The sequence below is a fragment of the Lepidothrix coronata genome, unplaced genomic scaffold, assembly GCF_001604755.1.
Source record: "Lepidothrix coronata isolate B3197 unplaced genomic scaffold, Lepidothrix_coronata-1.0 Scaffold19, whole genome shotgun sequence".
In the NCBI taxonomy this organism is placed as follows: domain Eukaryota; kingdom Metazoa; phylum Chordata; class Aves; order Passeriformes; family Pipridae; genus Lepidothrix; species Lepidothrix coronata.
Genome location: NW_016690199.1, coordinates 4,633,930 through 4,660,761, shown reverse-complemented (window position 1 = coordinate 4,660,761; position 26,832 = coordinate 4,633,930). Strand labels below are relative to the sequence as shown.

The 26,832-nt window shown below is 37.4% G+C and overlaps 1 protein-coding gene across 7 annotated transcripts in view; it reads right to left on the bottom strand.

The window, feature by feature from the left end:
• Nucleotides 1-26,832, bottom strand: part of PPP1R13B (protein phosphatase 1 regulatory subunit 13B) — a 69,544-nt gene that overhangs the window by 1,738 nt on the left and 40,974 nt on the right. For 4 of the 7 annotated variants that reach the window (XM_017807504.1, XM_017807505.1, XM_017807506.1 and 1 more), the window contains exons 5-17: nt 16,556-16,657; nt 15,370-15,544; nt 14,786-14,982; nt 13,128-13,292; nt 12,149-12,329; nt 10,276-10,431; nt 7,115-7,284; nt 5,933-6,434; nt 4,631-5,400; nt 2,914-3,051; nt 2,703-2,836; nt 1,822-1,988; nt 823-1,022 (exon numbers count right to left, since the gene is read on the bottom strand). In XM_017807504.1, the coding sequence (XP_017662993.1) occupies nt 823-1,022; nt 1,822-1,988; nt 2,703-2,836; nt 2,914-3,051; nt 4,631-5,400; nt 5,933-6,434; nt 7,115-7,284; nt 10,276-10,431; nt 12,149-12,329; nt 13,128-13,292; nt 14,786-14,982; nt 15,370-15,544; nt 16,556-16,657 (3,057 nt within the window). The remainder of the gene's footprint in view (nt 1-822; nt 1,023-1,821; nt 1,989-2,702; nt 2,837-2,913; nt 3,052-4,630; nt 5,401-5,932; nt 6,435-7,114; nt 7,285-10,275; nt 10,432-12,148; nt 12,330-13,127; nt 13,293-14,785; nt 14,983-15,369; nt 15,545-16,555; nt 16,658-26,832) is intronic. The other 3 variants (XM_017807503.1, XM_017807507.1, XM_017807508.1) reach the window with 3 other exon arrangements.

The following is a 26,832-nucleotide window of genomic DNA, read 5'->3' as shown; positions in this document are numbered from 1 at the left end:
AGGGCAATAAAAATTAACTTTAACAGACTGACCTCATAAGATTAACAAATACTGAAACATACTGTTAAGCTACAGTATGTTCTTAGGCATCTTCTGAAACACTAAACCAGAAGCAGCAGGAGGCCAAGGATTGACTTATTCCTGCCAAGAGGAGCAGCATCACTGCTCTGAAAATGACCTGGTGCATTTAGATCAAGATCCACACTAGACAAAGGACGCTTTTACATAAGTAAAAGAACTCCCTGTTGAGCACTTGAGAGAACTTATCTCCTGCTCTGCAAGGTTTCCTTATGCATTTCACCCTCTGTAGCTCTCTGCTTGGTCGCTTTACATTCCTGGTCTCTGATGACAACTGTGTTCCATCTGACTGAGAGCAGCATAAACGACTTGCCCACAGTTGTCATCTTCAAGGCCCTTTCCTGTTTTAAACTCGCACATACTTATGTTCTTATCTTGTGCCAGGTACTAAAAACCTTCCCAAAGAACTTTCTGTGCCAAGGCTTCAAGCTACCTAATACAGCCACCACACTTTCCATAAGGGCTCTATGTTTTAGCCGGGGGGGGGGAAAAATCCCATTAAAGCATGAACTGTATTAAACATACTAAATTGCCAAATGAAAACCAGCACTAATCTAACAGTAGCCTCTCCTTTTTGTTTACAATGGCACAGAGAGAATAAGGATAATCTGCTTTGCACCACTTCATAGTGGTATATCCAGATGATGCAAAGAGGGATTCTGACCAAAGATCCATCTTGTGTTCCTCCTTCAGGTACAAAAAAAAAAAAAATAGAAGGGAGAGGGTGACTTAAGAAGAACTTACCCCAAGGAGGTTTTTAGGCACATAGCCTTCTTTGTCATTGAGGCGGGCCCACCACCACTCTGTTTCATTGTCATCCTTGCGCCTTAGAATAGTGATGGCATCGCCCTCGTGGAATGACAGCTCGTCATTGTTCTGGGCTTCGTAATCCCACAGGGCATACACCACCCCTTTATTCATCACTCCCAGCTTCTCCTGCACTCCTGTTAACAACAGATTGGAGAGCACACTCGATGGTAAAATAGCCTGGTTTTGTCCTCTTGAGATTTTTAGTATTGACACAGTGGCCCAAATATTAGTCTCCTATTAATAGAATTTCCTGAACGGTTTTCAGCACTTCCACGGTGAAATGCCGTCAGAAATTTCACTGCCTGATAGAACCAAATCTTGCAGAATAGTTTAGAGCATGAAGTTTTCCTCTTATTAGTAATAGAAACTGTTTCCTACAGCAGGCCCTGTACAGAAACACTTGAGGTTTTTGAAAATCACACAATGTCAGATATACTGAACCTTAACGGAGCTTGTATACTCTGATGGAAATTAAAAATTTGTCTGCTCCATCAAAGTGCTTTTCTGGCAAAATATCTCTTAGTAACTAAACACATTCTGTAAGTTAATTATTCATAAAGTACACTTGTTTCTTCATGTGATCTGCTAGAAATTTGTGCATCTGGAAGTTGGAATATTTCTGTGAAAACACTTGACAACTCGCTGTTACTGTCAAAACCTCCCCGTGGAAGCGTTTCCTTGAAATAAAGCCAAATTAAAACTTCAAAAATCTGTAACATTAGATTTTGCCTGTGAAGTAACTCAAAAACCAGAAGGACTAAGAGCAACATCATAACAAAAAGACAATTCTGTGTTTAGCACTTTGAAAGCACAGGCACGTGATGGGCCATATCATCATAGGGCCTAAGCAGATGTTTCATGCACATCAGAGAGACAAAACAGGATGAATGTTAGAAAAGCTAAATGAGTTTGTAAGGCAGTATCACAGCTTACCATACAAGAACTGGGAACACTGAATATAACCTTCTTCCATCTCCTCACACTTGTCTGCAGCAGTTTCTATATCACTTATAGTTGAAGCAAAAATAGCTGCCCCAGATTCAACCAGTAGTTTACAGAGATGAACACTATTGCAAGAAGCAGCACAATGCAAGGGTGTCCTGAAATAAAGTAAAAAAATGTACATGTGAAAAAATAAACTTCCATGAATCCTAATTACTTTGTCTTGCAACGTAGAGCCTGTCTATTTTGAAAGGAAGTTGCTCTTTATGATTACTGTATGTTTATGTATTGTCCAAAAGCTGTCAAGCAACTGGGTTGGATTCCAAGATTTACCTGACTCCAGTAAAGCCAAGCATTCTAAAATAGATGATAGCAAAAATACTGATTTTCACAGCTTACAGAGCTGCTGGGTATAAAAGGGTATTTTCCAATACAAGGAAGCCTGAAAGGTAAAAACCAAGGTGAGGGTTCACATGCCCTCCTCAAACACTTCAGGAATGCTACAGCTACCTGTAAGGCGAGACTCTTCAAGAACACCAAAATCTGTGGTGGGTTCCATGGTGATGAAACTTAAGTAAATTAACTTCTGTCATTGGTTATTTACAATTTAATTATTTCACCATCTGAACAAGAAATGCAACTATACCACTAATTAAAGCCAAACTGTAGTCTAGTTTATGGTTTAAGTGTGCGTGCTGAGGAGCTGAACACAGCATAACTTTGCATTTGAGTTCACCTCCACCCAGAGCTTAGAAAGTTTGCTTGGGATAAAGGGGAAGGAAATTGTTGCCAAAACAGGACTAGACTAAATTTTGAATGTGCATCCAGATGGTGTTTCTCCCAGATGCTGGGTTAAAAGTCTTGACACTTACCACCCATCGCTATCTGCTGCATTTACATTTACACCAAAATCGAGCAGGAACTTCACAATGTGGTGATGACCAGCACACACTGCATTATGCAAAGGTGTAATTCCTTCGTCGTTTGGTTTACTGGGATCATCAACCTGTTGAAAACATGAAATAGTTCAGCACTTTCTTTTTTCTAATTGTGGAATGAGGTTGTCACTGTTTAGAACCTTACCTCATATATGATTCGTTGTACCAGATCAAATTCTCCCTCCAAAGAAGCATCCAGGAGGAGAGCCAAGGGATTGAACTTCACTCTCAAACCATGGCCTGTTCTTTCTGAGTTGGGTTTCTTCAAGTTGGTACGTTTTGTCTGAGTAGAGATGAAGGTTGGAAGGCATCATTTCAGGTTGTACAAGTGTGAAAAGGATTCAGCTACGAACCTGAGCTTCCTTAAATGGTATTTAGAACTAGGCAAACATTTATATTTAGAAGTCTCGAAATAAAAGGCTTGATATATTACTATGCCTTATGCAGTTAAAAAAGGCATAGTAATATGGCTTGCAGAAAAGGCAAGCCAATATAATTTCAAAGCTTCTAAGTAAAAGATAGTGAGTATAAGGAATGAAATAGTTAAGTCAATGTTTTTTTAAGCACCATCATCTTAATTGTATTTAATATAAGCTGAATGTGTTTCTGGTGGATTGTCTGAAACACTGTGAAAACTTTTGCTTAGCCTGGAAAGCACAACACTGTTAAGACTGAGTTATCAGTCTGCACTCAGAGAAATCTATGCCTTGAATTAGCAGAAGTCTCTGCTGTAGTTGAGTGTTTGCTGAAGGAAAAAAAAGTACAGAACATGAAGGTATTTTATGTGACATTCAGGTGTTATCAGAAGCAGCATTTTCAAGATCTGAAACACATTTAAATGTGTTTCGAGAATATTCTGAATCCTTTGCATGTGTCCTTGTCACTTTCTGGGGAAAAAAATAATCTATTATTAACTACAGTTTTTATAGAAAGCTTTTAGTCTCTAGCTCTCTAAGATCTGTTTTCACTTATGCTCCTATTTAGTATGGCTATTTCAGATTGGAAAATAAACGCCTCACAGTATGAATAATATCAGTTGCTGGCATATTCCATTCTCCCAGAAGTACCCTGGCCCATATGCTCATGGAAGATGCATACAAGGCCTTGTGCACACTGCAGTTAAATTCTCAGAGGAATGCAAGGTCCCTACCTGAGTCAAAAAATGGAGATGAACTTTGGTTTCAAAGAGTGAGTCACATCACAACAACTAAGACTAAAATTCAGTTTTCTCTGTATTTTTCAATTCTACAAATGCAGTAGATTTTGACAATGACAAGTATTTAAAAGATTTTGGTGCAGCTGGAGGAGGGACTTTGGAAGCAATTCAAACTATGCGACAAGCCCATTAGGAAAACATTTTTGCTATCACAAGTCATCTGTGCTGCTGTTGGAGTTAGCCCTGGTCTCACATCTCTGTGCTGAGGGGAAAAGGAGGGCACTCCCCCTCAGAACAGCTATTTCATCTTGCCTGCAAATTAAAAAGCTTCACTCTGACATAGCTTATCCTTAGTTTTGTACACATAGTTATCTTTGCAGGCCTGGAGAAAATAAAAAAAAAAAAAATTTAATGGAATCTCAAATTCCAGAATTAGTTCTACAACAAGAACCCCCAAAAAGTTCTAAAACCTACAAACACAACCTCCTCTTGCCTGTATACATATTTTCCTTATTAACAGCTACAGTAGTAAAGAAACTAATCCATCAGAATTCTCCCTGGAATTCCTCTGATTTTCTTTTCTTTTAGTATCATGAAACCTCAAGTGCAAACATACCATGCAGCAGAAGCTTGCAGACTTTCAGTTATGCTTAAACACACAGCTAATTCCATAGTTCACAAAGCTGTTCTTTCCTTAGTTACTTACTGCAGGAAGTGGAGGAGGAAGAGCAGGTGGCAAAGGAGCTTCCTCTTCTACTGGAGAACTGACCTCTGGCGTGGGACTGGGTGACTGCTCAGTAGAAGTAACTATAGCAGGATTGTTGTTGTTGTTGTCTTCGGTTGTCTCAGATGTTTGATTTGTAGTTTCAGTGCTTATCAGTTCCTCAGTAGCAGGAGAAGGTAATTCATTATCGTTGGCATCTGACGAAGGGGGAGGCTCATCGGGAAGAGGAACTGTAGGTTGCACAGGAATTGGTTCTTCGATATTGCCATTGGTACTGGCATTCCCATTATCAACGTCAGCTAAGATACCTATGAAGTCCTGTGGATTGCCTGGCTGATAAAAGGGAGCACTTTCTATTCCTCCTGCCAGAGTATTAAAGCGCTGATACAATAATTTTTGTATGTTTGGTCCACTCGGGCCTTCTGGTTCAGTGATAGAGCTGCGTTTCTTCAACGGCCTCGGAGCGTTGGCCAGTTTTCTCCTCAGGGCCTCAAGGTCAGCGTCACTCTGATACCGTAGGGGCGAATGCACAATAGGGGTGAGCTTAGTAGGGCTGAGAGGACGAGGAATGTTTTCCACGTTGCTGTTTTCACTGGGTGGTGGAGCGTTTTCCAGCTCTTGATCTTTTTCAGAGACCTCAGGCTGAGGCTGAGGCTGTGGCTGTGAGGAAGTCTGGGCGGGCAAAGAACCGTGAAGGAATGGCAAGGGTGAGGGAGAGGTTGAACCAGACTGTAATACAGGTTTTCCATAAACTGAAGAAAATAAAGAGGGAAACCAGTGAAGAACTGTTCTCAAATTACATATCAAATATTTACAAACAAACTCTGTTGCCACTTGTTTGATACTAATATAGAAAGCAAAAAATACTGTACTGGAAACTATCAATACAGAAAACACTTACCTGTTGGTGATGCTGATGTTTCTTACAATTATAAGCTACAAGTATCATCTGGAATGTTTTTCCTCTTTCATGAGGAAACAGTAAGAGGAGAAAAACTGTCTTATCTAGACACTGTTTTTTCAACTTAATTATGAAAGTATTGGTAGAGTAATCCAGGCTGTATTGTTCCAGTTGCATCTTGTTTTAAATAAAAGGTAAATCAATGCATACTTATAACCTCAAAAATAGATAGAATAATTTTGCTGCTATGCTGCAGACAAAAATAACTTTCCTCATAGATTTAGATGAGTTTTCGAAATTGATATGGAAAGTAAACTAAGCCCAATAAGTAGATGTGAACAGTGTATTTCAAAGGAAAAAAAATAAAGCAAAAGATATTCTACCTGCTTTTACTGACTTATTTAATGTATTGTACACAGCTTGTTGATAATTCTTTGGTGGCGTTGCTTGCTGAAGATACATGGAGTAGATGGAACTGGAGTTCACTGTCTGTGGCCCTTTTCTGGGAGACTGGGGTCTTGATCCTTTATCAGCTAGAAAAGGTCTGATTGCCACAGTCAAAGGGAGTTCTGGCCTGCCGTCTCCTCCTGGGAACAAGGGGGGACCGGAGGGTTGGTACGTGGGGCTGGGAGGTACCGAGATTCTCTGCTGGATCTGCTGTGAGGAGCTGGGCTGGTGCACGTTGCTGGGCGGCGGGAGGGGAACGGGCCTTTGCCGGTTTGCTATGCTGGTGCCAGGTCTGGGCAGGCTGCCATCCTTCCTTCTTTCTAGAGAGTTTGTAGAACCTGTTCCTAAGGGAACTGGGCTTGGATAGGTCCCATAGTTTTGAGGTAACTGCTTGCTTACACCAGGAACTGTTGGTGGCACCTTTCCCAGGTCAAGACCCTATTAAGAACAATAAATAGTATATATCATTTAATTAAAATACTCATGAGCAAGAACATTCCTCATTCAACAAAACATACTAACAATCTTGTGGGACAGCAAAGGAGTTAATACAATTTGTGTTCTACCTGAGTTTATCACGGGACCTCATCATACCTCAGACAGAGCCCTCTATTTAAAGGCACCTTCAGCTGTACCATATTTATATCAATACAGAACTATCTGCATACATGCAAAGCCTGAATAACTTGTTCGAGGTTCTGGATCTCAGTGTCTAGTTGATAACATATCTGACAACATATAGTGTAATAACAGAGTTTACTAAAACTATTTAAAGACCAGGTATTTATTCTTTAAAGATTATAGTCTTAAAGAATTTATAACATACTAGACCAACAGTGCAGACAGACAACATCAGCGGACTTGCTTAAGGACGGATTTAATTACTTCTTCTATGAGTGAAAGAGTGCACTGAAAAAGTAATAACGTACACCAAGGAAAAAGACTAACAAAAATATGAGTTAGAAAAACAAGAAAGAGGAGGAGATGATTAGGAGAAGCAAAGAGAGAGAAAAGGGGAGACCAGATATGTAAAAGAACAGGAAAGAATATGAACTATTGAAATAAAAAAAATTATATAAATTTAATAGATCTATAAATATATCACAGATGAAACCCACCAGCTTATCAGTACTTCCTAATGCTGAAGTTGGCAAAGGCTGGCTGGATATAGTTCCTTGTTTTAAAGCAGTATCCATGCTTGATTCTTTCCAGTCTGTGTTGGAGATCTGAGGGGGTTTTACCACAGGGGTTGAGCTCTGTTTAAGTATTGGCCAATTTCCATCATTAGCTTGAAAACAGACAAAAATACTAGATTTAAGATAATCCATAAAAGCATTGCAAACAAGCAAAACAACATGTGAAATAGAATTGCTTAGATTACAACAGGATTAATTTGATTCTAGAAGTGAGATACATCATTATTAATGTTTGATTCATAAATTAATCCTGAAAGCCAAATCACTGCATATAATGTGCTGTTCATTACCCTTTGGCATTCAAATTGCACTGAAAATTTCTATAGAAAAAAAGATGGTTAAAATTTGGCTTGAGTGTTGCATATTCTGCTATTAGAAGGCAAACAAATTCAGAACAAAAGTCCTTACAGAAACACTTCATCAACACAATTCTCTGGGTACTACCCAGAAACACAGTCAAACTATGCTCAATGTTAAGTCTACATAAGCTCCCAGTGGACCTACTCCAAATTTAAACTATGGTTACCAGATTCATTCACTCATAACAGGATGTAAAAATTCCTTTCAACAGCAGGGTGGAATAAAAGCACACATGCCTTTGCTGGAAGTGGTGGTTAACTTACCTTTTGTTTTTCTTTAACATACTCACTTGATTAAAACTGCCCCAGAGATTTCATATTAAAAAAAACGTATAAAGTCAATTGACATCAACAACTCAAGTATCAAAACACAAGTCATGGGCTTTTATCTTCATCATATGCAAAAAAATATGCATAGCTGCACATAAACTGAGGCAACAAATCCTTAATGAAGTCCTAGATGCATTGAAATTTTATTAACTGTGTGAGACTACTTAGTTTCAGTTCTCTAAGTAAGCAAGAGAGTTTAAATAGCCTAATAATTAGATCTGGTTTATAGTAACTAAACAGATCACATGTTAGATCCTAAGGATTTGATTTGCCTTTAAAAGATTAAGCTTCAGGTTTCTCTTCCTCTAAGGAGACCAGAGATAATTTCTCCCTCTCTGTGGCCTGTAATTATCTCAGTGGAACACTTGAGATCAGTAAAGATGACACGTAACACATAACTAACTTTACTAGAGGACAGCAGCTAAAATGGAGTGGGCTCGTGTGTGAGAGGGGGGAGATTGAGATTTCTGGACTCCATAGTAAGGCAACATCAAATGAAAATCAGGTATTTAGTGGCAGTTCCCCATTTCATTTCAGTTTGGAGCCCCTAGAACACAGAATCAGCAGGACTATTTCTAGAATTTCTCTGTTTAGTATAATGGATAGAGTCAGAATAAGCTGCATAGGAACATTCTATCGACAGTGAATTTAACATCACCACTCTCTATCCATGAGCCTTACCCTCTTTCTTGAGTAGCCCTTGAAAAAGGGTTAACACTTGCAAATGTTTACACTGACAATACAGCAGATAGTCCAGAAATCACTTCTCAGACTTGCAAACTCCCAGGAAGTAATGAGGCCCAGCTTGAGTACTGGAAACACCCAAGAACTGAAGCTGTTGTGTGTTTTGTTCATTATTGTTTATAATGATCTGGTTATCAAGAGCGAGACCAGAAAAAGATGACTGCCTAAACACTTAGACCCTAAATAATGGCAAATTTTCCAACTATGGACTGAATGAATGTTTACTGTACAATATATGACATTTTACTCCGGTAAAACATTTGATTTGAAGATCAATAAAAGCTGCCATAACTGATTCATGCTAAACATGAAAGTATCTTGAGCTGTAAGTTTAGTTGTGATGAAAACACAGGAACAACAGCAGAAGTTACAACAAATTTAATTATCTTACCTGCAAATTCAAGTCTACACTCTTCTAATAGAAAGACAGATATACAAAACCTTATTGTAATCCTTGGAATTCCAAATATCAGCACATTCATCCCCAAATTCTGAGGTAACAGATTGGAAGTAAATTCAGACTCTCTCTCCTTTCTCTAACTTCACTGTGAGGGTGGTGAGACACTGGAACAGGTTGCCCAGAGAAGCTGTGGATGCCCCATCCCTAGAAGAGTTTAAGGCCAGGCTGGATGGGGCTCTGAGCAACCTGCTCTAGTGGAAGGTGTCCCTGCCCTCGGCAGGAGGGTTGGAACAGGATGATCTTTAGCATGCCTTCCAATCAGCATTTGTCATGAGTGCACCTCTCAGGTACTCCCCCAACCCAAGCACTTATTGGAGCTGCTGCTGGAATCTGCAAGTGCAGTGCATGGCACCAGAGGCTGCCTGATGGTGCTAAGGGGAGGCAACCAAACAGCATTTGCCTTCTGCGATCTTTGGCCACACTAAACAGGTTTCGGACGCTCTGTCCCATCAGCAACACTCTCCTGACAAGGCCTCCCCAGCTCCTGCTCTCAGCCACCCCACAGCCATTCCGGCCAACTGGCTTCATTTTCTCCTCCACAGGTACCCTCTTCCCAGCCTCCTGTAAACCTAACACCTGGTGTATTTCAGCTTTACATAAATAAGACAGTGACATGCAGACACAAAAGGTTTTGTACATTTTCTCTGACTTTACCTAAAATTTTTGTAGGTCTGGATCCAGGGTATTTAGTACAGCAACTGAAGTGCACTCCAAGTATAACATTTTAGTGCCAAGGAAGGGAGCAAAATTTTGCTATTGACTTGGACAGAGTGAGTTTTTATCCCAACTCTGCAGCCAGTGCAACATGGAAATTCAAAGTTTCTCACAAAGTAACTCAAACTAAGCCTGTATGTTATATATCTATTCAATCTAAGATATATTAAAACATGCTTTGGTGATTACCACAAATTTTCTAATAACATTTAGAGAATTTTGAGGTTTTTTCAGTGAAGAAAACTCATCCCTGGTGCACTACTCCAGTACTCCTGGGATGAATTTGCTGCAGATCTGTTTCTTTCAAAGACGAAAATCAACTTCTCAACCATTTTACATTTCAACAGCATCTTCTACATGCCAGATCACAACACAGGTTCTAAAGATGCTGTTTAATATGCATCTGTATGCAAGAGCTCAGATGACCATATTAAAAACTGAGTTCTTAGCTAGCCAGAGATCTTCTACGGACTCACAGTGCTGGGTGTCAAACAGAGTAGGTGCCAGGCGGATGACATTGTGAACAGCAGACTGAAGAGAAGTGGGAGGTGACAGAATAGGATCCACTATTATGTCTAAATCAGAAACCTTCCAGGTGTCTGGAGATTTTTTCACACACCCACAGTCTGTCTCTACCGGACACACCAAGGCAGATCCAGTTACACAGAAAAAGAAAGAAAAAAAGTGGTGGAAAAATTATAACAATGACAATGGAGAAAATTAGAACAGGAACACTCAGATAATGAGAAATAAAAGCATGACAGTTGAAACAAAGTCTCAATTTCTTTTCTTCTGGTAGTATATAAGCTTTTCCTTACACAAATCTATTTTACAGAACTTCATTCAAGTACCTTCAGAGTAATAAACACAAAGTCAGTCCTAAGGCAGAATAATTACTTTTATAAAATCATAAAGTCCTGAGGTAGGTCTAGAAGTGGATATGTATATCTCGGAATGTTGATATTACAAAATTGTGAATTATTTTTTTGTTGGTGAACTTAAAAGTTATGAACTGTGCCTTCCCATATGCAGAAGAAGAATGTGTATGTCTGAAAACAAAACTGTTGCAAATCTGTCCCTTGACCCCACAGTTAAGTGTTTCCATATTTTCCATAAAACCACAGTGATGTGGTTTGTACAGCCTTTGAATATCTTTAGCTTATAAAGGTATTGTTAAATCACTAATATCAATAGAAATGATTGGGGCCTCTTTTTCAGTTCTGTTTGGATAATTTCACTTCCTATCCTTGGGGGTTTTTGGGGGGCATTTCTGACATTCTTTCCTACAGAGAGGTTCAGTGTGTCTTCCCTCCATCTCTTCCTCCCCATCTGGAAGCATGCTACAAATTTTGCTGGAGTATTCAGTTTTAAGTACTTGAATGTATGTAAATATTGCAGAAGCTATGGTCTACTAGTCATTCCTTATCTCATTTTTTATCTCTCCTAGGAGACCAGGTAAACTAAGTCCTGTGGTTAGACCATTGGGATCATGCACTTTTATTTGTATTATGTATGTTTTCCTAGCTAACCATTTCTTAAAAATTCTGATTTTGCCAAGATGTGAGCAGAGAGGTGAAACTTGCCAGAATCGAGAACTTAAGGCACAAATATCATGACCTGCTTTCTTCAGTTTCCAATGTAAATTTAATAATAACAATAATAATAGTTCTATTTTATAATGTAGATGGAATTATTGATTATTGGAGACATGGGAGCCAATTTTAGACAAAGTTCTGGGGAGTCCTCTGGAGGGGAAGCTTCTTCACTGAGTAAGGCAGAAACAAGTAAACAGCATCAATATTAAAGTTATTTTGTTTCAGAAGTGCTTCAAGCATCACAAATTCTCATATCTCAGCTGGAGCAAAAACCTCATATAGTTTTATTCTATTTCTTTATTTAGTCTCTTTCTGAGAAGTAATATTATTTTTACCTGCTCACTAACTTTGTTTTACTTGACAAAAAGCAACATATCGTAAGCAGTTGTTTATAATACAGTTTGCCACAAAGTTGATTTCATTTTTATATCCAAACACATCAAGTAATCAAAAACCCATTAAAAACGCAACATTGAATCTGTGAAGGAACATGTGCTCCCTTTTAGGGGTGTAGCAGACAGTAAAATTTCAAATAAAACACTCAATCTCCTAAGAAAAAGAAAAATCACAGAAAGAGGCAAAAATATCACATATCAAATGATCGATCCAATTCCCAGAACAGGATCAAGACATCGAAAACCTGCCCCTTCCACTACAGAGATGATGTCAACGCTGGGTCTCCTAAGATTATTCCTTTTCTTTTTTACCCCTTTTCAAACCATATGTATTAATAAAACATCACACAAGTACTCACCGGATTTTGATCTTCCATGTGTTGAGTTTGAAGCAATGGTGAGAGACTGTGGTTTAACTGGATCTACTGGTACAGCGTAAGTGCCAGCACTTGGAACTTGGATGTAAGGTCCCACTGCTGCCACCCTTCCTGAAGCACTCAAGGATGACTGGGGTGATGAAGTTCCATTAATACGATTCAACTAAAAACAATCAGACAAATTGAAACGTGAATGTCCACTTAATCCAGGCCTTTGTGCACAAGCAAGGACGTCTAAACTTACCACGCGCTGTAGCTAAAGCACATTAATAGTTATCATACTCCGTGCTTCTACAAAAAGATAAAAGTAGTAGAAAGGACAAATTTTATTTCTTAAAACCTCGAAACCTAAATTTCTTAGTCACAGCACATACATCTCTCATAGAAATCCTTATCTGTGTCAGGTCTCTTTCACTGTGACTTTCTTAAGGCAACGGTCTAAAATGAGTTCTTAAATTATCAAATATTTATGTTGGCTTTTTTCTTTAAAAGAAATACCTCCAGCTAGGAATACATATGGAAATCCAGAACTGATCTCTCCAGTCCTTCTTTTTAAAGTTCCAGACAACTATTGTGACTAATTTTATCAGACCATTTCTATTTTTATCCATTTTCCATACTGTATTTTACAAAACCCAATTCTCTTATGCATTCCTCTTTTGAAACACAGTGCATAGTCATACTTTCCTTCCTAGAAATATAAACTGCTCTGATTTTTAATATAGTATCTATAATTTTAATATGTCTCTGCCATAAACAAAAATAAAAGGAAACATATTGTGTCTAACAGTTTTTGGATATCTATGGGAAACCTTAAAATATAGTTTTAAGAAGCCTGCTACTTTTAGCATAAGTTCTTTAGATGTAACTGTATTACTTGACTGGGAAAAAGTGAGATTCTACGTAGTTTTTATAGGCCCTTGATATACTGAAGTGTGGCCCTTTTAACAGTTTATCTTACAGGAATGTTTTCTTTTTGACGTGCCTCAACTTTTTTCTTGTATAGTCGTTCACGGAGCTCGTTGATTCTCTTGTCCATCATAGCCACCTCCATATTGCGTTTGTTTAGGAGTTCTTTCTGTTGCTGAAGCTTGGAGTTCTGCTCCTGGTTAAGCCTGTTACGGATCTTCAAAAAGAAAACAGGAAAGAAAAAAAAAAAGGAAAAAAGCACTTGTTAGGACAGTTATTTCATTCTGTCTGTTGGCAAGTTGGTTTTTAATAGAGTGTTAAAAACCCAAAGCAATTTGGATCAGCAACTTGTTCTGGCATCTCTAATTTATGCTTCCACACATCCTGTCAAGTTAGCATTTGCAACCATAAACAATTCTTAGAAGAAAACAGCAAAAGAATGTCCTCAAAAAACCCTAGTGGATGCCTATTAAATACATACAGATTGCATACATACAGATAGGAAATGGATTGAGGAATTAGGCATAAAGACATTTCAGAACAGAATTCTACTGTGAAAAATTAAGTCACAGAAAAGGTTTGCTAAAAGTTATGTTTAACCAAGACAGTTTGTCTATCATGAAAACTAAGTGATGGAAAACATACAACAAAAATTATGCTATTGATTCTACTTCCAGTTCCACACGAAGCTTCTCGGTGTCTGGAGGGGAGGTTGACTGAACTGAGAGTGCAGGGACTGGGCAGAGATTTTCCTCTCTGCATGGGGATTAAACTGAAACCTTCACAGCAGGTTTCCAGTAGATTAGAAGATGGATTACCTTTATGGTTTAAATCAACCGTGACACTCTTTATAATTATTTCTCTTGCTTTGCCATTGGCATTTTTTCATACCTTCAATAACTCTGACATTGTCTCAGTGTTCCAATTTTCATGGTAATGTTACATGCAAAAAACACCTGAGGCAAATTTAAGTCTTGATAAACACGTATGGGATTGTTGTGAAGCATAAGAAAGAAATCTTCATCTATTGAGCATCTTTGCACTTAGAAATACTCAAAGGCAGATATGCCTTGTATAAATGGGGAAAGGGAAAAAAGAGAGAAATAGGACCCTTACTACTATTCCATGATAATGGGATGGATTAATTTGCATGTTGTATTTGCTCATGTAAAGAAATGAGTGAGACTGATTTTGAAATTAAAATTAATTTTAAAATATTCAATATATTAGAGCTGTTGCCTTGATCACAATAAAGTACACGAGTAAATTAAAAAGAGCCCTGAAAATCTCGATCTGCTACCAAACAGATGGACAAAATTTCAAATGTGAACTGAATATTTCATTACTCGTGTGATAACTACAAAGTAGAAAAGTACCAAAATTAATTTCTAAAACAATTTTTGGGAGAAATTAACACAAATAATAGATTATGTAAACATTCACTATTTCTGTATTAGGGGCTGAGAAATGCCCTTCAGAACACTTATGTTAAAGAAACATTATATGTTAAAGAAACAACCAAACAGTTATAGAGCTAATGAAGTTTTTTTGAAAAAGGCTTATATGCCAGCTACAACTTTACACATTAACAGCATTCCAATACACTACTTTTATGACATGTAACGGAACCAAACGGTCGCTTGTAAGAGCAGTAATGCAACTTTTTAAAATCTGCAGTTATAATCCAAATAGCATCTTTTTGTTACTTACCTGTAGCTCTTGATACAACTTTTTTAATTCTACTGCTGCAGGCCCTGTCATTTGTCCATTGTAAGACTGAAACCCATTCAGTTTCCCTTTCCTTAAATCCTCCAGTTGCTGGGTAAGTTGATCCACTTTTAACACTGCAGCCTGCAGCTCCTGCTGCTTTTCCTGGAACATGGCACTTATATGCTCAATTTCAGTTGCTAAAATTAACAAGATAAAAATAACAAAAAAAAACCCTAAATAAAGCAGAAGTTGTTAATTTCGTAATTCTACAAGTATTAAGAAATACAATACACTAGCTTTAAATCTAGTATATGCAGGCAAATATAAAATATGCGTTGCAAATTTGCTAACATTGTAATATTTCCTTATAGTTAGAGAGCACTTATTCTGACTTTATATTTGACTGTATAAAACAAACAAAAAGTTCTGTCATATACAAATTTCATGGAAACACAGCAACCCCTGTAAGACAAAAAACATTCTATCTGAAATCCTGCTCCCATACTACATTGACTAGCAATTATAGCATTATTTGCTAGTCACGCAGTGAACAGTAAACAAAATAAATTAAGAACTCCACGTACACAGATTGCCATTCATAATCTTGCTGTAGTCCACTTGTCCTCTCATGGCACGGATTTTTTTCAGCTTTGTCTCCTGGGTTTCAACACGTTCTTTAAGTTTTTGGAGTTTTTCACTCTCAGAAACAGACTGCTGCTGCCGACGTTCTTGCTGCTTCAGGTAACGCAAACGTTGTTCCTGACAAAATGAGGTTTTAGACTTGTTACCCATTTATTTAAAAAAAAAATAATTTTAACATAGAAATACCTATCACTACAATCAGGTTTTTTACTTCCACAAATCAGAAAAGGTCGGATGTAGTTAAAATATGTGTCAGTTCTAGAAAAAAACTCTTTAACATCAAGTTAACAAATCTGTTTCAGAGCAGAGATTCAAGATTTTCTTAGACCAAAAATATCATATTTACATACATATGCAAATGTAACCCTAGTTTGAACACCCATTCAAACACATCTGTGAAGCTTCCTCTGGTATTTCTTTTCTGACACTACTAACAGTTTTCTTGCTGTTGCAAAATAAATTTCCAGTGCTGTTATCCAGCTTCCCAAAGATGACAAAATATGTCCAGCAGACCATTTTAAACAAGCTGCTGTAAGATAATGCTCCACTTCTAAATAACAGTCCTTCTGCTGGGCCCACAAAGAAAATTGTCCTTTTTTAATACTATTTCCATCAAGAAAGAACAACAGAATCATTCGGTTGATTCCTAGGTGGTCCATTCATCCAAAGCATATTATGTATTACAACACACTTCAAACAATGTCAAAACCATTAAACCCACTCCCCACTCTACAAACACACTTGGATTCTCACATCTCGGAGACTTGGGAAATGTAATACATGAATTGGGTATATGCTCACCTCACACACTATTACTGTACTGGCATGAACGAGCTGCTAAAGATGAGCACAGAGTCGAGCCTGGTCTGCCAAAGACCATGAAGGGGGCCACACAAAAGTGACAAACCCTCACAATATTTTTATAAAGACACACAGGTTGTTATAGTACCATTTACACTACAAGACTGTGCACTGCCTAGCCTAAGATTATTTTGGTAAAATGGATTTCTCAAGCTATTTCTTGAGCTTATTTGAAATGAATCAGTTTGTTTTTCTCTACCCATGAAACTTATGCTTGCATATGTTGAAGAAAATGGGTATTTATGATGATCTGTATATAATTATTACCTTAGCAACCAACATTTGCTGTTGATTTTCAATCTGCTGCTGTTGTCGGGCAGCCATATCTTGCAGCTCAGAAAGAGTGAGCTCAACACGTGGATTCCCAACCTGCAGAACAGAAAATTTTACATTCATGTGTTGATGTATATTAAATGTTCTGATGATACAAGCTAATTCCCCACTCCTCAGAGGAAGGCTAAAGCCTCCTCCCTGGTCCCCAGAGGAAGAATAATGATGGACACCTATGAGAAAGTAAGGAACCTCAGAGCAGAAAGGAGGGACACAGACAGAATAGAGGCAGAAAAAGCAAAAAGTGAATGGAAGAGGAAAACGCTAAGAGGTGACACAAGAGGAAAAAAAAGCCCTCATCCTACATTTAACACTGTTCTGTTCACATGTTTGGTAGCATTGGCACACAGTCCTGGTATGGCACATGAGAACACACATGGAAGCAGGTATTTTAAGCAGTACAGCAATCTGAAGCTTCTTTCATTTTCTAACATTTTCAGTGTAACTACCTTGGGAGCTTTAAGTGCTGGTTCATGTTATTTACCTATGGACAAGACCATGTGAGAACCTTTATATAAAGCATCACTAAGCTCATATCCAAAGATGGTGAAATTTCTGACATATTGGAGCATTTAAGGTAAGAATTTGTGAAAAATAGTCTGTACAAAGTGAAACAAAGTAAAGTTAATCCCCTTTGGATTATTACTATGAATGAAATGCAAGATGTAGCAAAGATCTATCACTCCTTTTGCATTTCAAAACTAACACACAATTTACAAAATAAAAATAGAGAGGCAATTGACGAAAATTATTTAAAATTCACGTGTGAGACCAAATCTCATGTGTTTCAAAAAATGAATGCATTGTTTCAGTATACTTACAGTTCTATCAACAAATATAGTTTACATCTATATATCAAAGTACTTCAACCACACTTTTTCCTACACCATGTCAAGAAAGAGAGTGCAACAAGACAGATTCCAGAAGCTGACACTTCCCAGATACCTGTTTTGCTGCTCAGAAAACCAAAACACATAACCTTAGAACTGCACAGTTTAACCACTACTTCAGAATTTCCACAGAAAGAAAATACCAGTCTTTGAAAAACTGTGCTGCAAAGTTCAGAACAGCCCAAGATTTGTTTCAAAGTCTTTAAACGCAATTCAATCAATTTATGGGATCAACGTAAAAACTGGACTACTGCACTCTAAAAATTCAATAAACCATGTACTATTTTCACCAAACTATATGACTACACTGTTAGTAAACCAAATAAAAATTACATCACTTCCTGTCCCCAGTATAGTCAACACTGCTGAAAAAGAAAAGACAATTAAATGGTTTGGACATATTGATAAATAAAACTGTTTCGAATTAATGTTTACAAAATGGAATGAGGTCTAAATGTTTTATGGACATACAGTTAAAAAAAAAAAAAGATAAACTCACCCCCACACACACCCAAATCAATCACACATCAGATTGTGGATCTGATCATACGTGATCCCAGAGGAAAGCTGATTTAGCTGCTCCACTTCTCTGGGCCCACCTTACTGACTTCCAATAATCTTGTCTGACATATCCTCCTGCAATACTTGTACTTCACTCTAAGAAAAGTAAAATTCTCCTCTAATATCTTGTTGATATCACAGTACCTAAGCCACTTTGATTGACTTTTTTTCCATATTTCTGCATCTAATTCCTACATAAGTAAGTATCAGTTCTCTAACCAATGCATAATACAAAACTATTTCTTTAAGCTTCCTTCAGGAAAGGAAAATACTATTTGTTTTAACTGATTTCTCTTTGGTTTTGGTTTTTTTTTTTTTTTTTTTTTTGCTACCTGAATTAATATTGGATTGCTATCTTTAAAGCTGCTTCATCTTGGCATGATATAGACATGTCAGCTAAAACGTTTAGATAAAGTTAGTGCCTGTTCGAATATTTCCCACTGAATAAATTATGAAGCAAAATTATAAATCTTACTGGATACTACCACTGAAACTTGTCTTACTACTCAACAATAATGAAAACTATTTATAGAAGTAATTTGAAAGTCCACTCAAAACACTAATTTTCTATTTCAACATTTCACTAGTGAACACAGTTATTAAAAAAAAAAAAATTGAACTTAGAAGTGAGTACTTTAATTAGCATTAGCATGACTTATGAAGAGTCCTTCCCAATATTCTCTAAGGCCAAATAACTTGTATGCACTTGCGGCCACCAAGAGAGACATTTTATTCTTAATTACTGACTGAAAGGCACTAATTGGCTAAGAAAGTAAGGAAGATTTTCCAAGTGCCATCCACAAATCAAAACGTGCTTACTTGAGACAAGAAAGTAACACAGAAAAACCAGATGCTACTCTCAAAACATGTTCAGGCTCTGCTGACTTCCTTTGGCATGACCAACTGCCAGAAAAAAAGTAAACCTCTACATCTTCTTCTGCTGGATTCAGCAGGCAATTCTTCCAAGGGGCTCAAAATGGCATAAAGGCTTCCCTCTGGATCAGTGATTTTAAAAAGTTAAAAGGGGAGTGTGTGTGTGAATTGATAGCATTTTCTCAATATACATGTGCTCTCTCAGAAATATAAAACTTGCATCAGATAATGTAAAGTTTTCCCAGTGCTTCCCTTCTTTCTGCTTTGATCACCAGTTTAGATAACAACATTCTATTTCCATTAGTAATTTTGAGCATAACACTGTACAAGAAATAGAAAGATGCATTATTCTGCTAAGAAATCTTGTTAAAATATATCCAGACTCAAAAAGTAGTATCTCTATACGGGTTGTGCATATTTCAAAGTGAAAAAGCCATTTTACCAAGTGAAAATTACAGATTTTCTAAATGGGTAGTATAACCTGGAATAAACAGTGACAATAAGAAAGTGGTTTGTAAAAGCATCAGAAACAAAAAAACCACCCAAACCTAGTTTAATCCAAAAGCTCAATATTTTTACTCCTTTAAATAGGCATATTTGAAAGTATATCTTACAATGCCTGGAAAAAGCACTACATTATTTTGTATCATGTAAAATATAGAAGATTAATTATAAGATTAATGCAAATATCAGCGTCTCCTTGAAGAAGCTATTAACTACTGTAAAATGTTCCATTCAGAAAGTGTAATGTCTAAAAACCTTTTATAGATGGCAAAGCACAAGAACATGGGAAACAGTAATAATTAACCAGTTAAATACTAACGCCCTATGAGAAATACCTTAACGTTCACCTCACTGAATACCAGTAAAGTGTCCCTTTCACTTCCAACAGCTACACTACACCCAGGAAAGTAAAGAGACAGCTGAGGAAACGTAGCACTGAACCTGTAACTTCACTCGCAGCTTGTTCCTTTTCATCCACATGGCAAAAGCAGTAAACGGACTGAGCAGAATTCCTCTTCGACATCAAGTCAATCGGTTTTAGATAGACTGTTGCTGATTTCAGGTCTCCAAAACAGGACAGGATCATTTCTGAACCAGCATAAAAAACACTGAATCTTTCTCTTATAGAGATCTAGTTAAATCAATCAGTCTAGAGCGTTTCATATTAGTTGAGTCTGCTTGCAATAATCTGTATGCAAACACCACCACTGAAAAAAGTCAGTCTCAGTCCTTCGGAACTCCAGGCTATGGACGGCAAAGAGAGCGCTGCATTTTCAGTTCTTTAATGAGGCTGTTGGTTTCTCAGATTCTTGAGTTTGTGCTGTTCATACTGGTTATTAACAATTCCATCCACGGAGTAAGACACTCACCTCTCATAACAAACATCAGCCTATCACATTTAAGGTCCAGACCTCCTCCTTTCTCCTGCAGCAAGGGAAACCGACCTCCTACAGAACTGACTCCTGAAGGAGGTACTAAAAAGCCACTACAGATACCTACTCCTCCAGATTCCACAGATTCATTTGCTACACGGTGATACATCAAAGCAGACAGTTTTGCTGAATTGTAAATTTCTTTTCATTGATTCACAGGAGCATTTACACAGAGATGAATTCCTAAATGAAATACTAACACAGTAAACACAGTACTATTAGGCACTAAGGAAATATTATGTATGTCTCATGTAGACAAGAATAATTTACACCTATATTCACCAATTTCATAGTATTGACAAGAATCTTAAAAAAATTGTATTTATGTTGTTGAACTGCAGTTTAAAAGGGCATGATGAAAGATAGAATTTGTAATGAACTGGAGTTTCAGCTTCTGACATCACCCTCCTACTACAAACTAATATTTTACCATTTGATGATTAATATTTTTGAGACAGGTGAAATGAATGGTACAGCAGTAATTAAATAGTTTGGGAACCAGTTTACAAGCAGACTCAAAACAAATCATACCTTAGGTATTTAATTAAAGAAAGGAACCTCCTTTAATATTTATTTCTACATATTAATCTTGTCACTCTGAAAATTCATTTTCTTATTCCTCCTTCCTTTCTATGCTGTTATGTTTAGTATCACAAACACCTCAGTCTACATACTTCTGGGCTATTATGAATGGCTTACTCATTGGCAATTCACAATGGTAAATGAAAAATTGCATCTGAACTCAAAATATTTCTTAGACAAGCAGGATATACTGCAGTCAAGGGCAGCTGTAAGCAATAAGGGCAGATTCCAGTGGTTTTTTGCCTTTACTCCCATCAGAAAACTCTCTTTTAGGAGGAATCTAATTATGCCAATATTAAAATAAAAACCCCATGAGACCAACCTTTTGAATAGATGATTTTTAAAAAGATGATAATTGGGATGTGGTCTGATTTTATGCATTTCTTTGCCTCCATGTTTAACCCATGAAGATACTTATTTCTGATAATTTTCCAAGTTTGCACTAGTAAGAACAGAGTTACTTTCAGAATAACAATGAATCATATGCCAAACACACACCCGAGACTGTTATGATTTCAGAAGATCTTTAAAGGAAAACAACAAATATTCAAAAGCTTTACGAGCCACCATAATGACTGGCAGTCTCATGTTTAGGTTCAGCAACACCCAGCCACTCAAACACCCAGTGTAAAGCATACTGTGACCAATTAAACAAAAAAGAAAAGCAGAGTAGTACAAGAATTTACCAGTCATTTCCTGCACATTATCTCTTCGGATCTTTTTCTAGATTTGCAAGAACCACCATGTCATCAACTTCCCTTATCTATTACTTCCTTCTTTTTAAGATAGGTGTTCACACCCATCTCCCACACAAAACTGAAGTTCCTTTCCCAAAACCCCCCACTAGGAACCGTAGGTTCAGGTACCTCCAGCCTCCTGAAACTGGACAAACTGCTGTGCATATTCTTGTAAACTCAAATCACGTTCAATCAACTCTCTCTCACATGTTTTCTAGTCTTCTTCCTATCATTCACTCCCACCACCTCTTCTATCCTTATTCCCTCATTTACTACTTCTCTTTTCGTACTTTGTTCCACTCTCCTCTCTTGTCACAGTGAGAAATTAAGGTGAGGTTAAACCACCAATTGCCAAGGTGCAACTTAAATACAATGTAATCGACTGGCATGCAGAGTGTCGAGAAGGTCTGTGCCTAAGCTTTTACCATGGAGCCCAGAAGGGCTGGTGCTGACTTCAGCCAGCAAAAGGGCAACCCAGGAAGTTTTTCTGCTTCTACTTTCAACCACATATTAATTTATTAAAAAGTCAATACCGAGCAGCTACTGAAGCTAGCACAGCATACATCTCATCTGCAGCCCAGCTACACTTGATTTTTTACATAGACTGCCACTCTAAAACTGTAGTACAGATAAGGCCTTTTTAGCCAAAAAAAAAAAATAAAAAAATAAAGGTACTCCTTCTCTGAAGTCCATACCTCCTCTCCTGTGATGGTAAAGGTAACCATATCTTCAACCAGAAGAAACGTGAAAGAGAGAAACAAACCACTCTTTAGCCAAAATGGGCCAACACCAGCATATCAAAGGCTGGTGGGGCGGGGATAAACACCACAAAATCAAAACCCCAACCCCCCAAAAAACACACTACTATTAGAGGCAGAAACTGAGACAGAGAAAAATCCAAGGAGCAACTCCTTTGGGCTCATGAAAGAATTTACCTCCATGTGAGATTCATTAAGGAGACAATTTTGCCATGGCAAAACCAAAATATCTTCATCATCCTAAGAGGAGAGGGACAGCAGAGGCCAGAAAGGAACCGAGTTGCTCCTGAGAAGGCTTAAAATGGCTACATAGAAATGCAAAGTAGATACTTAGGCTTTATTGCACATACTGAAAGAGTCTACTTTTCATAATCTATAGCAGTTTTCAGTCATTCTTACTTCCTAGGGCACAGGAGGAAATACAAAACTCATCTCCAGACTAGGAATTTACCTTTGTAGGGCTGTCAAACCCCAGAAATCTACAGAGCTAAAAGACAAACAGAACTGACAGGTCTGGAACTAGGTATACAAGCACATGGACAAAAAGGGAGTGAAGTCTATTACATAAATGAGATTTTTTCCAGAACAAAGCAGAATGACAACCATAAAATGAACAGGGGTAGGTTGGAGTGCTCCCCAGCCAGTGAATTCCAGGCTGGGATCAGGGCTCTGACAGTTCTCAGCCTCCCCAAACCAAGGAGATCTTACCTCTGTGGGCCATTCCTGCATTTCCTCCTCTGTGCAGCACAGGGAGAACAACTCTGGCTGAACAACTCCAAACTGCCAGAGCAGGAAAGAAAGGAACAGCTCGCTGTGTCTGCTGAATCTAGCAAAAGATTTCCTAGTTCTCCAGTGCTAACTTGGACTTGAGCAGCAGAAGCCTCATTCAATGTAAGAATGTTTGGGGGATGCTTTAGCCAAGCCAGTTGGCAACAAAGCTTTAAAGGTTGTTGTTATGGATATCCAAAACACACTTCGGGTCACTCTGCCCAGCAAAACAGTGGTGATGTGGAAAACAGATGGAAGAGAGGGGAGTTCATTATACCAGTTCTGTATCAAGGGTCTTATATGAAAAGTATGTGGCCTCCTCGTGCTATCTGAAGTCTTATAGAAGGAGAATGCAAGATGGAGCTGAAGATTATTGATCAAGATCTTCTTACATTTCTGAAACACACTGACCCTATATATCACCAAATTTAAGAGTTTTAGTAGATCTTTGACCACATTTTCAATAAAACCTGATCTCAGTGCAATGCACAACGAAGACAACTTGAAAATCCTTTGAGAAAATTCATGTGTAACGCTATAAAGACAAAAGAAAGTATCTGTTTTTATTTAAACTGAGATAGAGTTTTTGCTGATCTCGACATGGATGACATTATTTCCAGTTTAGTGGCTTTATCCACAGCTCTGCCTTGCATTTTTTTTTAATTGGGTCAGAAACATGCCGATAGCAGAAATCCATTTTAAAGAATCCAATGACAATAGCACGTGCCTTTTTTTAGCTTAATGGAAATGAACAAGCTAATTAAACCCAGAAAAGGCACTCAGAATATTGGGAATTAAAGGAAAATATACCTTGTATGTGCTATCTCCTGATAATCAAATAGTCCTGAAATTAACATTACAAATGGAACCGGGTAACTTTACTCCAAAAAGTTATTATAAAATATTATTGTATTGTGCAAATAAACACACTAACAGTTTCTAGGAATAAACACACTTCAGCTGTATCATAGTTCGCTGAAAAATTTCACATTATCTACAGCTGATAAAATCTTAACATCTCTCAATCTACACTATCTTGTTAGAAGTTCCTCCAACTTGCTGATGCTTGTAAGTCACTCTATAATAAAATGTTTTAAGTCTATTCAGCATAAGCCAGAGACTCTAGATTTCCTATCTTCCTATATTGCTTTCTTAGAGATCTCAAAAGTGAGGCTGTCCCCTATTTTGTCCAGAATGGCTAAAAAAGGCAGAATTTAACAAAAATTGAAAACAATGTTAAAATAAATTTTCAAAATTAGAAATGGCTTTAAGCATATATTGAACATCTGCTACATCTGAAATAGACCGCTTATAAATTACTTCTAGGAAAGTAGTATCTGAAACTTGTTTATTTAAAGCACTACTTTCTTCCTTGTCCTTGCAGCCACTTTTAAACAGCCACAGAAATGTTTATATTAACTTTAGTGTTGGCTAAAATATCCAGTAGCTGATTTGAATTAAAATATTAACCTCATACTCCTAAGAAAAGTAAATTATCTTAAAAAAGATTATGCATTCTTGTAGAAATCTCAGTTGTGAACAAAATCTTCTTACAACAAAAACCTTTTTACAACACCAATCCTTGTACTCAAAATGATTTTGAGTAATAGACAAGTTACAATACATGTTGAAAATACACTGCCAGTACCTTTAAAAATAGTCTTGGAACTATATCTTTCTGTGTCTTCTGATAGGATTGCTAAGGATGGTTAAGATACATTTATCATTAGTTTGAGTAACATTTTTAGCACCAATTTTGTGTTTATTCTTCCCTTAAGTAATTGTTTCAATATGAAGTTTTTCTGTGGTGATGTCCATATGTTCCTACGAAAACAGCGTGATAAAACATCGCTAGAACACAGAAGCACAGAAAATAAGTATCCTGTAATTGAAAGATACGTTGGGACCTTAGTGCAGGACTCACACTTCCCACAAAGCCAAAGTGTCAAAAGCCAAAATGCCACAGTCAACTTTTAAATAATGAGCTTCTGATAATGTCTTAAAACATAAGAAAACTAGCAAATGCATGTAACAAAATCTGATTAACTAAGAATTCAAGTCAGAGATAAGGTGTCATAAAACCCGAGCTGGTCGGCATTCCAGTGATGTGACAACCAAACCTACAATCATTTAAACTAAAGTGCAAAAGCTTCACAGATTTTAAATAACACGTCCACTAAAGTGTAAAACTAACAAATTTTGAAAAGTAATTAATTACCTGTTTGTTATTTTCCCATGTAATTGTAAGAAAGCACATCTTTATTTCGCAGCACTGCCCATCAGCTGCAAACATTTGCGTTGCTTCAACATGCTCCAACTCCATCTTTTCGTTACTGTCCACACTAATTGTTTAACTCTTTGTTGTGAACAAGCCAAAAAAAAAAACCCTGTATGCATCTTAAGAGTTCCTGCATGGCTTTTTGGCTCAGTGCAATCAATAGAAGGTAGGATGCCTTTTAATCTTATTCCATATGAAATAAAGGTTTCCCCAAACTCTTTATCAATATGAAAAGCTGTCCCTCTGCATTCATCAACAATCAGCTAACGGAAAAGGCTAGTGGATTTTGCCAGCAGTAAAAGACCTAATCACGGCAAGATCAAGCCAGCTGTCAACTATAATCAGCTTGATTCACTGCACTTTTCATATTCAATGGAAAATGTTGAGCACTACACAGTTCTTTCACAGTTATCAGGTTAAACTGAAAGTATAAGAATATAGAAAATTTAGCTTTAAAAGCACATGAATTACTTGTTCCATTGTATTTCTGTAGTGTTAGCAACGCTGTGCCAAAACCGCATACCAAAAAGACCAGGAAAATCACTAATTTTTCTATGTAATTTTACTGTTTAAAGTGACAGCAAACCATACCACCTGAAACTTAAAGAGTTTCTTTATTAACAGAGACTGCCTAAGATAAAAGGCAAACTGTACAGTCAGAAGAGATACCACAGTCTTATGCAAATAACCTTTCCAGTGTTTGCTATGTGCTTTTTCCTACATAATACGGCTTCTCTTAAATCTTGCATGCAACAAGATGAATACGTGAGCCAGCAATAAAGCTAAAGCATGTGTGCAATGGCATAAATCAAAAAGCTGCAAGCCAGAGAAGACTGGAACAAGCCAAAACCTAGACCTAAGGATTTTAAAATATTAAACATTACAGAAAATACTAAGCTCCATTAACAACTTATGTATCTAAAAATCAGGATATTGTAGGAGATAAAAAACCCCAAAACATAAAAAGCTGTAATTTACCTTGTCCAACTCACGAATGACATGCAAGTTCACTCTCTCTTCCTTCTTTCAAGAAAGTAACTCAAGCATGATTCAGTGCACTTACACAAGAGATCCAGCCAAATGGGTCTCCATAAGGACACTGAAGAACTCTATGTCCAAGCACAATACAGTGACTATTCCAGCTGCATAAAGAACAGGCTTATTTTTAGCAAGCAAGAAAAGGTATGAGCTGCAGAGTAAGATCATCCACTAGGAATAAGAGAAGAAAAACAAGTTCAACTCCCTTGTTCCTAAATTAGCCAGAGGGACTTTCATTTTTCTCTGCTTTGATCTGAGGAAGACTGCAGGGGGGAACAAACCTAACAACAATT